Below are 12206 nucleotides of genomic sequence, written 5' to 3' on the forward strand. Positions count from 1 at the left end.
CAGTCATCTTATGGGCTTTTAGATTATAAATAAAGCTTATATGTTTTGTATTCTTTTGCATATCCAACCATTGTGCATTTCTCAAATTTAACATCAAACTTGCCTTATTTATCTTTTAGCACAAAATTGTAAGCTATTGAATTGATAACCCTAATAAATAGTTATATTGCGACTTACTTGTCATCTTGTGGATTTTAAGTTGCGGAGCAACAACCTTCATTACCTCACAAGTTTTCTCCTTCTTCGTGACCCTAAATTCAATTTCAAATTCAACTCCCCTTATGGACCCTTAAAATGTTTATACTAGGCCTTAACCCATTTAGGGTTAATATCATCTTACTCTAGACTCTAAACTAGACTCTAAAACCTCAATCATACTTTCTATATACAACCAAAAAGTAGAACTTGGAGCACCTTTCAATTGCATGGCTCTCATACTTTGGCATTTCCATACTCTTGTATGTGTGTAGAGTTCCAAGAGGATGACAACTAAAAGAATCCTCTCTCTAGGATTGCAACAACCCATCAAGTCCAATACATGTTATCATGGACATGTATCATGGTTAGCCCTCTTTATTTTTAGGCTTTAGGACCATGTCACATGAAACTTTAAATGTCTTATCCTCTTTGCGAATAGGGATGTATCTTTGACTTCAAAAGTTAGTGCTATTTTCATGACTCCCATATATCTAGTGTCTCTATCCTCGAATGTTCATGCATCTTTACATGCATGCCGTATGCCAAAATTTTGCCTTTAGTAGTTTATCATGTCTTCTGTAATAAATGAAAGTGTCCCAAACTTTGCATCTAATCATCACAAAATTTGTTAAAATATCCCAATTCCTCACTATATCGTCTCTTATGCCAACTGTAGGCTTGTATGTACCACCTACTATAGCTCCAAGGGTTTTGTCAACTACAAAAATTGAGCTTCATGCAATATAACCAATTGTGATTGCTCTCAAATGAACAATCTTACTACACGATGAATATGCTAGATATACTTACATGAATGTGTCAAAAGAGAGTAAAAAGAAATTGAACAAATAGGACAATAAACAATGAAAATGATAGAATCAACATGAGAATGAAATGATAGCTAGAGGCAACATCATGACGATCACACATCAAAAACCAACAAATACGAGAGAGTCTCTAGTCAACACATGAATAAGCATATCCTCTCCATTAAGTCCAATAAATTTATCCTAACCTAGTGGAAAGGGCCTTAGAACATGAACTTTGGCCATACTATGAGTCTAGATCTTTACACGTGAAGGATCTTAGTTGCCCCTAAATGACTAAAAATCAATCGGAGCCCTCAAAATTATGTTGAGAGTACCCCCTAAATCATTTTGATCAATGTCCTAGTGTTTGGGGGAAAGAACAAAATTTTGGGTTTTTGAAAATGGGAGTTCGCTTGGAGGACTCTTAAAGGGTCACACTTTAGCATTTAAGACAATTTTATAAGTGGCATTTTTTTTTCTTGGGACTCTGAATTGAGACCCATAAAAATTACATTACATAACAGGCATTTACAATCCAACTATGAGTGGACAACACATTAACTTTGGCCATTGTATAACCTAGGCACATGCATTAATCACTTAGCACTATGACTTGAGTGGCAAAGCTCAAAGTGCCAAACACTCTATGTAGAATCAACTTTCACATTCGTAATGTTTCATAAAATTCTTATTATGGCAAAAAGATCATGGAAGTTCAAAGATAGAGAAATGCATACACTAGCTTAAAGCAACACCTTAAGAAATGAAGGATGCTTGTGATGATTTGAATGCCAAAGAAGTTGACATATTCATAGTATGTTTAAATATATACTCTTTACCCAAGTCATGCATTTATCAAAGGCATATGAGATACGGTCAACACATAGCCCAACATATGAGGGTAAGATTGCTTGCAACCCATCCCAATCTCAAGTAGCATGAAAGCCTTAGTATATCAAGAAGACCAGTGACATACCTCCAAGGGATGCCTGCTAGGATCACTATTTGCTTCCCACCATACCTTGGTTTATAACACACCATCATTATAAGTTAACTCCATTTAGGAGCTCCACACTTCTGTTTACATCTTTGCATCCATGTTTATTAGTTGTTGCGAATCCAACCTCTCGACCATGTGCTCATTTAAATTAGTCTTCTCCTCTTGTTCCTAATTGTCAAGTTAGATATAGTTAACTCCTACTTGAAATGTCTCTTTCCACAACATCTTCTAATGTTCCGCCAAATGGTATCTAGGACTTGCAAATTCTCCAAAATTTCTGCAATTATGCCTCTACGTGCAAGATTTATTGAGCTCCTCTACATAAGATGCTTGTCCTAAAATCCACACACTTGGATACCACTCGTTCCGACTTTCCTTTTTGCTATCCTTCCACTCATTAATGGAGACTACTGTTATAAATGAGAGACTATTGAGATAACTAAGACACGTCATGGCAGAACTACTGATACATCGTTTCCACAGCACAACACTAGTCAAGACTCTTGTTGTCTGAGCAGAATGTTTAAGCTGCTAAAGATCAAACTATAGCATCATTTGTGATGTTTATCTCGTAGCTTGCTTGCATTAGACACCACTCATAGAGCCTAAGCATTATACGTGGACGTTGAACCGGGTTGAACCGGAATGCTTGGAAGGGTAAAATACATGAATAACTAGATATCCACCTAAATTGAACCCTTGGACCTTCCACTGGATGTACTGTTGTGCCAACACATTTTCATTTACTCCTAATTTCCCAAAAAGTAGGATGGTCAAGCTTTGCTTCTCTACATAAAAAGGAAAGATAGTAGAATACACTTTATTTATGCTTTTTGGGTGTGCTCCTTGCTTCATCCCTGTACATCTACAATACTGTAGGCCCAGCAAAATTGTCTAGCCTAAGCTTTAGCCTTTTGTCCATTTGTATCCTTTGTTTCCTGCACTACAATATCTGACCTAAAACTTCCCAAAACTGATGGCATTTTGTCCATTTGTATTCTTTGTTTGCTGACCATATCTGACCTAAAATTCTCCCAAACCTGATGGCCCCAAACTGTCTACAAATAATTGAAAAATCACAGAACTTCATGCTATGCAAATGAACCATAATTCTAACTGATGACTTCTACAGCTAGGTTAAAAGCACAATGCCTTCGACTGAAATAATCAGTCTTCATCTGATTGCACCCCACAAATCATCCCACAATGGTACAGTCATCACTTTGAAATCCAAACAGTTCTACTAAATGCTGAATCCACCATAGGGAAAACCTTGAAATGACATGAACGAAAAATAGTTCGTTTCGTAGTGATTGCATACAAGCTGGACAACCCTCAAAATGGGTCAAAACATCTGTAAAAACATACATGTACACAAAAATCAACTGAGAGCCGCAAACCAGAACCATATGCTAAAAGGAGTAGAGGACCATGAAGACCCTCCCTTGTTCCCATGAACATCCAATAATTTAATGCCCAGGAGTGTCTTCAATGGTAGCAAAAATTTCCACACAACCTTCCAGCAGCTTGTGCCACAAACTAGTATATCTGATTCTGTACACCTATAAGGGGGCATATAGTAATGAAGGAATAAACACATTAACAGGGTATGATAGCCGCCACATGTTCCAGGATCCTACAATAGCCCAAACAGGGAAGAAATAGGGAGGGCGTTTGCCAGAATGTCCCCTGTGAGAACATACGCACATTCAAAATCATTGTCCAGCACCCTCAAGCTGGCATTTCTGTTGGCCCTTGTTTTAATGTCTAGGCCATGTAGATCCAGCAACACAACTTGACAAGGTCTAAAGCATAACTTGTACGCAAATTTATCGGGACTTTCCTTCGCCGCCTCTGCTCCTAAACGAAGAAAGAGAAAAGAAAGACCGTGGAGCTGCCAAGGGCAAAAAATAATTATGTGAAGCATCTGCTCTCTCTCTCTCTCTCTCTCTCTCTCTCATAGTTAGTTCAACATATAACTTCAAAGATGTCAGACTTCCATCCATGCTACGAGAAGAAAACCCAAAAGCATCATTATAATCAAAATCAATAAAATGCAGAACACGTAAAGCTACCTTTCAACGATGTGCCTGCTGATACATGATCATCCCGCAATCTGAAATTGGCAGGGGGGGCTGGAATAGAACTTTGTAATGATCGAGCTGCAGAACCACGGTTCAAGTCAGCTTGCACATGAAGCGAAACAATGGTAGCTAGAGTCACAGCATGGAACATTCACAAGCAAATTGAGACATAGAATCAAATTCCCAACTTACTCAATCCTTGATCTTGAGTATTATACTGCTCCCTAATCAATAAAACATTTCTAAGTTCATTGATGCTTGCATCTTGCAGCCTTGCTCTCCTAACGAGATCATCAGCATAATCATTGCCTACATCCCTTGGTTCTTCATAGTCATCATCACATTCTGAAGTGGTCGATGCTGAGACACAATCATTGCTGATGACTTCTGATGTACGACTTTTCCGTGCAAAATTCAATAGCCTCTTGAACCCTTTGGCCGACTCCTTAGGTAGCGAAGCTAAGACAGGCTTGTGAGAACCCACCCACTTCTTATTTGCCCGGCCTGGGTCTGCCTCTGAAGTATACTGGACTTGTGAAGACTTCCAAGAAGCGGGACTTCCAAGAGGGGATTCCAGAGCCACAGCAGAAGAGGGACTGCAATAATCAGATGCAGTACCTGGTCGTATCAGACTGGAGCTGGACGGTGAAGCAGCAGCAGGGGAAAACACTGGCAGGACAAATTCACGAGGCAAGGAGCTAGCTCGAAAAGATGTGGAAGTAGCAGCTACAGACTCATTTGGTAAAGACTCGATAGCGGCTTCAGCAGGAGGTGACAGAGGGGCACTATCTTCTTGTCTCTGGCATGATGCTTCCGAGTAGGATTGAGGATTAGCGTCAAACTGTGCACCAAAAGAACCAGCATAACGTTTCTGAGTCTCGAAATCAATGGGGAAGGATATTGTATGGCAGGCCCTCTCATTTTCAAAAAGATCTTCACGTACACAATCCACCATCACTATCTCTGACTTTTCTTCATGATCTTCAAATGCTACATCTTCTGAGTAGTGTGCCGCATCATCATTTAAAGGGGTATCAGCTTCAGCCCCTACCTCTCTTTCTGCATTCCTCACCGTGGAAGAATCTCCTAGTTTGACGGCTCCCAAAACGTCTTCCCCAGTCTGATTCTTCCCATCCTTAGCCTCCAGATTTACTGTTGGAGTGGGTGGAGCCTCTTCATCAGAGCTTTTAGCAGCATCAGCCACAGAAGATGCCTTCAGCTTCATCGCACCAGGCCCAGCTCCTGGTCCAATACCACTGCCCTTTCGAAGGAAGGGTTTAACTTCCTGAAGAGGACCTACAATGCTCCGCCTTAACTTGTTGTAAGCAGCCGGCTCAATCGTTGCTTCTCTCTGAGCCTTCACAGGGACTAGAACCCCCTCGTCACCTGGCATTGATACAGCTTTAAGTTCACTTGCAGTTGCGCAGCTCTTCCTTGTCTGCATGGATCGACGTTTCTTGTCTTCCTTTGCCGACGCAGTGCGAGAGGCATTGTGGACCAATACATTGACATTAGCCTCTACAGGGCCAGCTTCATTCACCGCTCGTGGACGTCCAGGAACCCCACTCTTAGGATGGATACGAGAAGAACCTGATGATCGCCCGGGAGATGGTTTCGTATTCTCCTTCCTTAAGTCGGCAAAGCAAGGAACTGAACGAGCAAGAGGGTTATCAGAGGCGTTAGAAACCGCTGATCTCCGTTGGTTCGAATATGCCCCTACTGTGCTCCTGGGCGTTGATCTGGGTGAGACTGACGTAGCAGCTCGATTGGAGTTGCGAGGAGTCGTTGAAGGTTTTTGAGGAGCTGCTGCAGCTTTCTTCCCCACTTGGGATTTTGGAGTTGGACCTTGTTCCTTGCTTGCATTGGGTGTCAAAGGTGGAGAAATTGGGCTGCTATTTGTATTTCTCCGATTTTTGCTTAGGACCTGTTCCTTGTCTCCTGTATTTTCCTGGCAATCACAAAAACAAGCAATAGTCACAACCTGTTTTTCAAAACACAAATGCTAGAACTTTGATTACCGCCTACCTGGTCTTTCTTTGTAATACATAGTTCTGCCTTCAGAACTTGCAGGTTCGCAGCATGAGCTTGAACTTGATTGCTCTTCTTAGACAACCTTGCAACGCGTGCATCCATTTCTGCCTTTCTTTTTTCCAAAGTCTCTTCCATAGATCTTAGCTTAGCTTCTCTTTCAGCCCTTTTAGAGTCCTGCTCCCCCATCAGCTTTGCAGCTCTTAGCTTTCTATATTGTTCATAAAACCTCCCTTTCTGTCCACCAGGAGATTCATCATCAATGTTTTGATTGTCGACCATTTTAACAAGAGCCTGCATATCAAATTCCAAGGGGGGCAAACATGAGCCGCCAAGCAATTCGCTTCCAGTGTTCTTGTTAGCCTCACTGCCTGGTTCTACGATAGTTGCACAACTTCTCTCTTTGCTAATATCTCCGTTGATTCTGGTGATTTGTCTCTCAGCCAGAGCGATTGCTGATTCAAAACGGTTTGAAGTTTTCGACCCTTGGCTGGCCTGATCCTGAGTTAGCGTCTCGTTTGTTACAATGGAACTGTTCTGCGAGGTGGGAAAATATCTTGAGCTAGCTGACAGATTGGCTTTCTCCGATGGTTGCCCGCTTCTAGTACTATTGATCTCAACGCTGTTTGCGCTAGGGGTTTTAATATCACTAGATTTCTGTAAATCGACCTTGAAAGGTTTAGTAGTCCCTGAAGAGCTTGCTTCTACGAAGTCTGACTCAGGTCTTCCAGGGTGTCCCGAAGAAGCTAGGTCCCTTTTGAACGACTCTCTTGTCAAACTCTTTTCAAGCTGCAATTTGAACTGCTTTCGCCAGTCTCCCTCAACAGTGTTATTTGAATCATCAACCACCATCTGCTGCTGGTGGCAAGTCAACTGTTTCACAGGTGCTACTTCTGGCTCACCTGAGAAGTCGGACGTAGTCTTTAGATTAGAGGGCTGCCATTGTTTGGCACCATTAGAAGAATTTAAGAGACTCCCTATAGATGGCTGTTCTACAGGAGCCCTGGCTATACTTTCAAGAGAGACCTCACCAGGGTCAACCTTGATCACATTAGCTGAAGAACCTGTAGATTCAGAAGGTGGATCAGGTACTTGGCATGCCATTTTACTTTCTGGCTTGTTTGAAGTTGGCTGCTTTTCCTGTGAGCTGGTTACTTCAATATCATTTACTGCACTCCACCTTTTGGGTGCTGCCCTCCCTGATGAAGAGGAGTTTCCTCCTTCCAGAGATGCTCTGCGGCTTTCTTGCTTCCCTGGGCGCTCCTTAAACGCCGTTTCTACTGAGTCCCTGCGTTGCTTGTTTTCAAACAAGCTTATGGCATCTTGTACACTGAGCCTTCTGGCTGGTGCAGAGGAAGGGGTATGCACAGGCGCAGATTGACTACCATTGGTATGGTCTTCACTATCGCTGCTACTGGATTCAATGGTGCTGTTTTCCTCTTTATTCGAGCATTCCTGAGAGGAAAAATAATTGATGCTGCGGATCACCACTGAACCAGAGCGCCGTACACCTGATCTCCCAATTTGAACTTTCCTGAGTGGGGAAGCAGATCTCCTTCTTGGGGATGAGGACCTTTGAGATACGACTCTACCCAAATCAACTTGAGACTGGGGATCACGATTCGGACTGAAATTGGTTTGTTCTTGAGAAAAAGTCTCTGTTGATGCAGTTGAGTTGGTGTGACTTTCGGCTGGTTCCCTGTCAGGGGGTCCTGAGGACGTGGATTGCCTGCCTTCTTTGGACACTTCACGTTTTTTGCTGCCTTCAACTTGAGCAAGCTTCGTGTCGTTCTCAGGCCCAAAACCTTGGCTTGTAGATGAGATTAGGTCAATTTTGACATCATTACAAACCGAATGAGAAACCCTATTAGGAGAGAGAGGCCGCTCTGGCTCGTCTTTGAAGGTTCCCCTGCTCTGAGAACCGTATTCCATGCCAAAGTTAGATTCTTCTGCTGATGACTTTGTCATGCTGGTATGCAATACTGTGGAGGACGAATTTTTCACACTCCGGTCGTTGGCATCCTCATGGTAGGCCTGTGGCATTCCATTGATTGTGTATCCCAAGTTGTGGCCGTTTGAGAAGACCAGTTCACCATCCCTGCTTTGCCTCTGGATGTGCTCATCCTTTCCTTTCCCTCTATACTTCTCGCCATCAGGGAAAGCATTTTGTTCAACTCCAATGGATGCATCTTTGAGATTTGCCACATCTATTCCATTCTGAAGCACAGAAGCGTTTGGCCGAAGATTCTCAGGTGGGCCCCATTTTCTACGAGCTTCTGTGCCACCTTCATCTCTGCTTGAGGAATTTTGTACAGTTCTAATGCCTCTATCGCCATTCGCAAACCCTCTCCCACTTTCTGTGTCGACGCTCCTTCTCAATATGTCACTCTGAATTCCCTGAGAGTGACTTTCCTGCATAGACGAGATAGCATCTGTTTCTCCACTCAAATCCGCCGTTGCACTAGATAATGACATGTCAGAACCGCTTGAGGTTGCCCGTTCTATGGGCTCTACAGGGGTTGCTTGCCCTTTTCTGGACACGGCCAGAAAATGTATACACGCCGCCCTGCAAACATCAACCGTATGCATGAATATAGTAGTTAGCTACCTATAGTGGAGAGTAGCCTGGACTGGTCTGAACATTTGCAAATTATCTGCTGGTTTGCTTCTCTCTTTCAAAAGCAAACAAATTCGATTAAGACAATGAAAGTTTACCGAAGACGCTCTGCTCCAAAATATTCAGAAAAAGCCATGAGGTCTGCCATGTTGCCACTATCAAACCCGGCTGCAGCAGCACGCCGAAATGCCATTTGCTGTTCCTGCTGCAGTGCAAGCAGACGTACGTCCATAGCTCTTAGCAGCTCCCTCCTGAGAACATAATTCCAATAGTTGTTAAAAAAGGTGAAATTTATTTAAGCAGACTGTGCATGAAGCAAGTTGGAAGTTATTTAAAAATGTAAAAATAATGCAAGCAGACTGCATGAACAAGGTTGAAAAGGGAACATCTGTGTCGATTGAAAAGCTAATTGTCGGATACTAATTGAACAAATAATGAGGTTTGCAAACATGATAGACTCACTTCGATGCCTCTGCTCCATCATCATACGCATATCTTCTTGGCTGAAGAGGAGCAAAAGTCAGGATATCAGATGCGACCTTTATCATGAAAGGAGGAAGACTCCGGCACCTGCATTAGATACTGCACCACCTTCTTAAAAATGTACATGTATAGTTTTAAGGTCGAAGCACATACCACACTAGGAGTCCCATCCTTCTCCAAGCAGAATCCCGTTATGCTTTTCCCCCCTGAAGGAAAGACAAAGGATTTACAGAGTAAGTGAACCTCTCTACGAAACTTAGAACATAATCAGTTTTAGGCCAGAAGTACGAGTTGAAACCTATCCCTACGCCCTGCTTGGATAGATCAATCGTATCATGTACTTGGCCACACAACAAAAGACTGAAAAGGACCACCCTCTCAAACTCACAATTGCATACATGCATTCACAGTGACCTACAGAGCTATGCCTCAAAGGAGAACGAAGAAAACCTAGGTATTCAGAACACAGAAAACCTAGTTGCTCACACTCTGGCTAACATATTCTAGAACGTTCAACCTGCCTATGTTGGGTACGTCGTGTCGAAATGATCAATAAGTCACTGCGCTAAGAACTAAAAGTTGTGACCGGCCTAACATCGGCTTACTGCACCTCAAAATCCCTTTTTCAGGTGAGTGCTTAGCAACTCAAGCATTCACAAGCGGATTTCAAACCTCCCATTCCGGAAAAAGGATCGGCAAATAAGCACCAAGTGGTCGTACCAGTTCTTGAAAAAGTCGAGTCAGCGCCCCGAAATACATCCTCGATCTGAAGAAAAATGTATATTTCGCTTGAGTCGCCAATCATTCCAGGCCTTACGCGACAAGAAAGCAGCCGTCGCGGTGGCGTGCAAAATGCGTACCTGAGGAAGACTGCTTGCTTGAATACCTCGCACTTGCTCCAACTGCCCCAACTCGTCCTCGATGCTTTTCACTCGCTCGAGGACCTCCGGGGTGCTCACAAACCGCACAAACCTGAGACAGCGGAGGCACAAACGTATTTCAGAGATCCCAATACTCCGAAAAGACTGCAATGTGGTGAGAAGAATGCCGATGAGGACAATGTAGTTGTTCATCTCTTCCTAAATAGGTTTTCCGACCTCTCGAGAGTCCCCTTCGTGAACCAAGTCCGACCGTGTTGTTCCTTGGCGCTGCGCGGAGGTTCTAGCCTTATTATGTGAAAGCCTCTGGCAATTTGCTCTTTGGCAGCTCGCAAATGTGTCAGAAATGGCTTAAGGAAGCCAGACGCTAGTTTTTCTGTTACCCCATTGGCTGACACGAAGAGCTCGCACCTGTTGCAGCACATTCGCAGGAAGGTGAGAACAGGATCGTGCAGTTTGAGTTACTCACCACTAGGTGTTGTGAATGACGGTCTAAGTCCCGGTCCGATTATGGCGAAAGGGAGCAAAACGAATTTGATTCAAGATCTGTATGCTAGTCTACATTCGTCTGAGTCAGTACAGATGATCCAAAACATAGAAGTAGCTAAGATGAGAGTTCATTTTTGACGGCAATGAAGATCAAGAAGCTCCCTCGCTACAAACAACACGCACACAGAGCACGATGAAGATCAAACAGCTCATCCGCAGCTACGTCCTTCCGCTCATGTTTTTGTTTGTGAGATGAAGATCCAAGCTGCTCGCTTGGGCCTTCCACTCCAGTTCAGGCAGGCACTCAAAAGGGGGAAAAAAACAGACAAGCACCTGGTGCGAGGAGGAGTGAGCTGAAACTCGACGTAGTCGAGGGCAGTATCTCCTTTCATCGCGGGGGGCGGGGAAGCGTCAAGGGAGAGGAAGGGGACTGAGAATCTGAGAAAGCCTAAGGGGGGAAGGCATTGGAGAGGAAAAGGCTATGGCGATGGAGATGAGGAGGAGCTCGAAGGCTATGGCTATGGCGATGAGAAGCAGCCGAGAAGATGAAGAAGAAGAAGATGAAAGGTGGGGGGGGGGGGGGGAACCCTCTGTGCGTTGAAATTCGTGTAAAATCCACATCATCCTCCACGTCCTCCTACGCCTCTTCCATTATTTTTGCCACGTGTTCCTCCTTCCTCGCTGTCTGCCTTCGTGGCTACATCCCAGCCCAATCCCACTCGCCACGCCTGTGCACGCGCCTGTTCCGACCCCTCTTAGTGGCGCTCGGGTCCCATATGACCGGCCATTCACACCCGCGCCCCCTTCCTACGTGGCCGCGCTTCCCGTATGCTATTTTTTAATAAAAATTGTGGGAGAATGTTTTTATCCGTTATTGCAAATTATTTGGGCATTTATTATTGTCCCATGCTTTGCCCATCTTTTTAAATCCGAGAACCACCCCAATTTTTTCAAAGTTTAACAGTTTAACCTTGGACAGTAATCTGTTTTTGCACTTTCCCATGTGGCATTCTTAGACCTTTTTTTGGCTACATTGCATAAAATTTGGCCTCCGCTGTAAAGTCTGCCCAAAATCTCAACTTGTTTTTGCCCATTAGAGCCCATAGCAGTTACAGGACAAGTCGGTCCCTGGAAGCTCTCAGATTTCTTCCCTCCATTCACCCCTTTGCATCACCACACATCATGCACAAGGACTCTTTCATCAAGTTTCCCACCATAATCAAATATGTAACTCTTGGTCACAAACAATGTCACAAATAATTTGTCTTTTTGAGTGCAAGGGTATCTCACCAACATTTTTCCACCCCAAAAAGAACCAAATTGCACCCATTTTATGCATTTCATGATCATATTCTAACCTAGGATGTTGTCATCACACCCTCAGCTTAGATGTCTTACATCAATCTTCGACTCAATGGGTCCCTATTGGCAATCACACCACAAGCATAATCATCCCCCCACTCAAGCACCCATTCTTTTATGTCTACATCAAAGTCATGGTGCATATGTACTTAAACTATTAACAAGAACTCCTATGGACAACCCACCTTATTTTTTAGGTCTCCACCCTCCCACCAATCAATGGCTTCACTTTTATTCAATCTTGTTTTGCTTAGCTTC

At 43.6% G+C, this 12206-nt stretch overlaps 1 protein-coding gene across 1 annotated transcript; it reads right to left on the bottom strand.

Annotated features, from left to right (window-relative positions):
* Positions 1–3276: 3276 nt before the first annotated feature.
* LOC147898710 (uncharacterized) lies at positions 3277–11125 on the bottom strand. Its single transcript, XM_087379898.1, has 11 exons — positions 10920–11125; positions 10317–10508; positions 10080–10191; positions 9940–9985; positions 9373–9425; positions 9199–9239; positions 8835–8987; positions 6117–8685; positions 4284–6039; positions 4083–4169; positions 3277–3901 (listed from the first exon to the last, which is right to left on the bottom strand). Exons 1-11 carry the CDS (start codon positions 10976–10978, stop codon positions 3837–3839), a joined length of 5133 nt encoding a protein of 1710 aa, XP_087236024.1. The 5' UTR covers positions 10979–11125; the 3' UTR covers positions 3277–3836.
* Positions 11126–12206: the final 1081 nt, after the last annotated feature.

The sequence above is a fragment of the Dipteris shenzhenensis genome, chromosome 9 (assembly GCF_047967505.1).
Source record: "Dipteris shenzhenensis isolate YYH24624 ecotype China chromosome 9, Dip_SZ_1.0, whole genome shotgun sequence".
NCBI lineage: Eukaryota > Viridiplantae > Streptophyta > Polypodiopsida > Gleicheniales > Dipteridaceae > Dipteris > Dipteris shenzhenensis.

Bases quoted from the DNA above. Each gene is read 5' to 3' on its own strand.
- LOC147898710 (XM_087379898.1), bottom strand. From the start codon at position 10,978: ATGAAAGGAGATACTGCCCTCGACTACGTCGAGTTTCAGCTCACTCCT. The intron at 10,509-10,919 runs GTGCTTGTCTGT...GTGCTGCAACAG, and splicing joins CTCACTCCTCCTCGCACCAG to GTGCGAGCTCTTCGTGTCAG. The intron at 6,040-6,116 runs GTAGGCGGTAAT...TGTGATTGCCAG, and splicing joins GTATTACAAAGAAAGACCAG to GAAAATACAGGAGACAAGGA.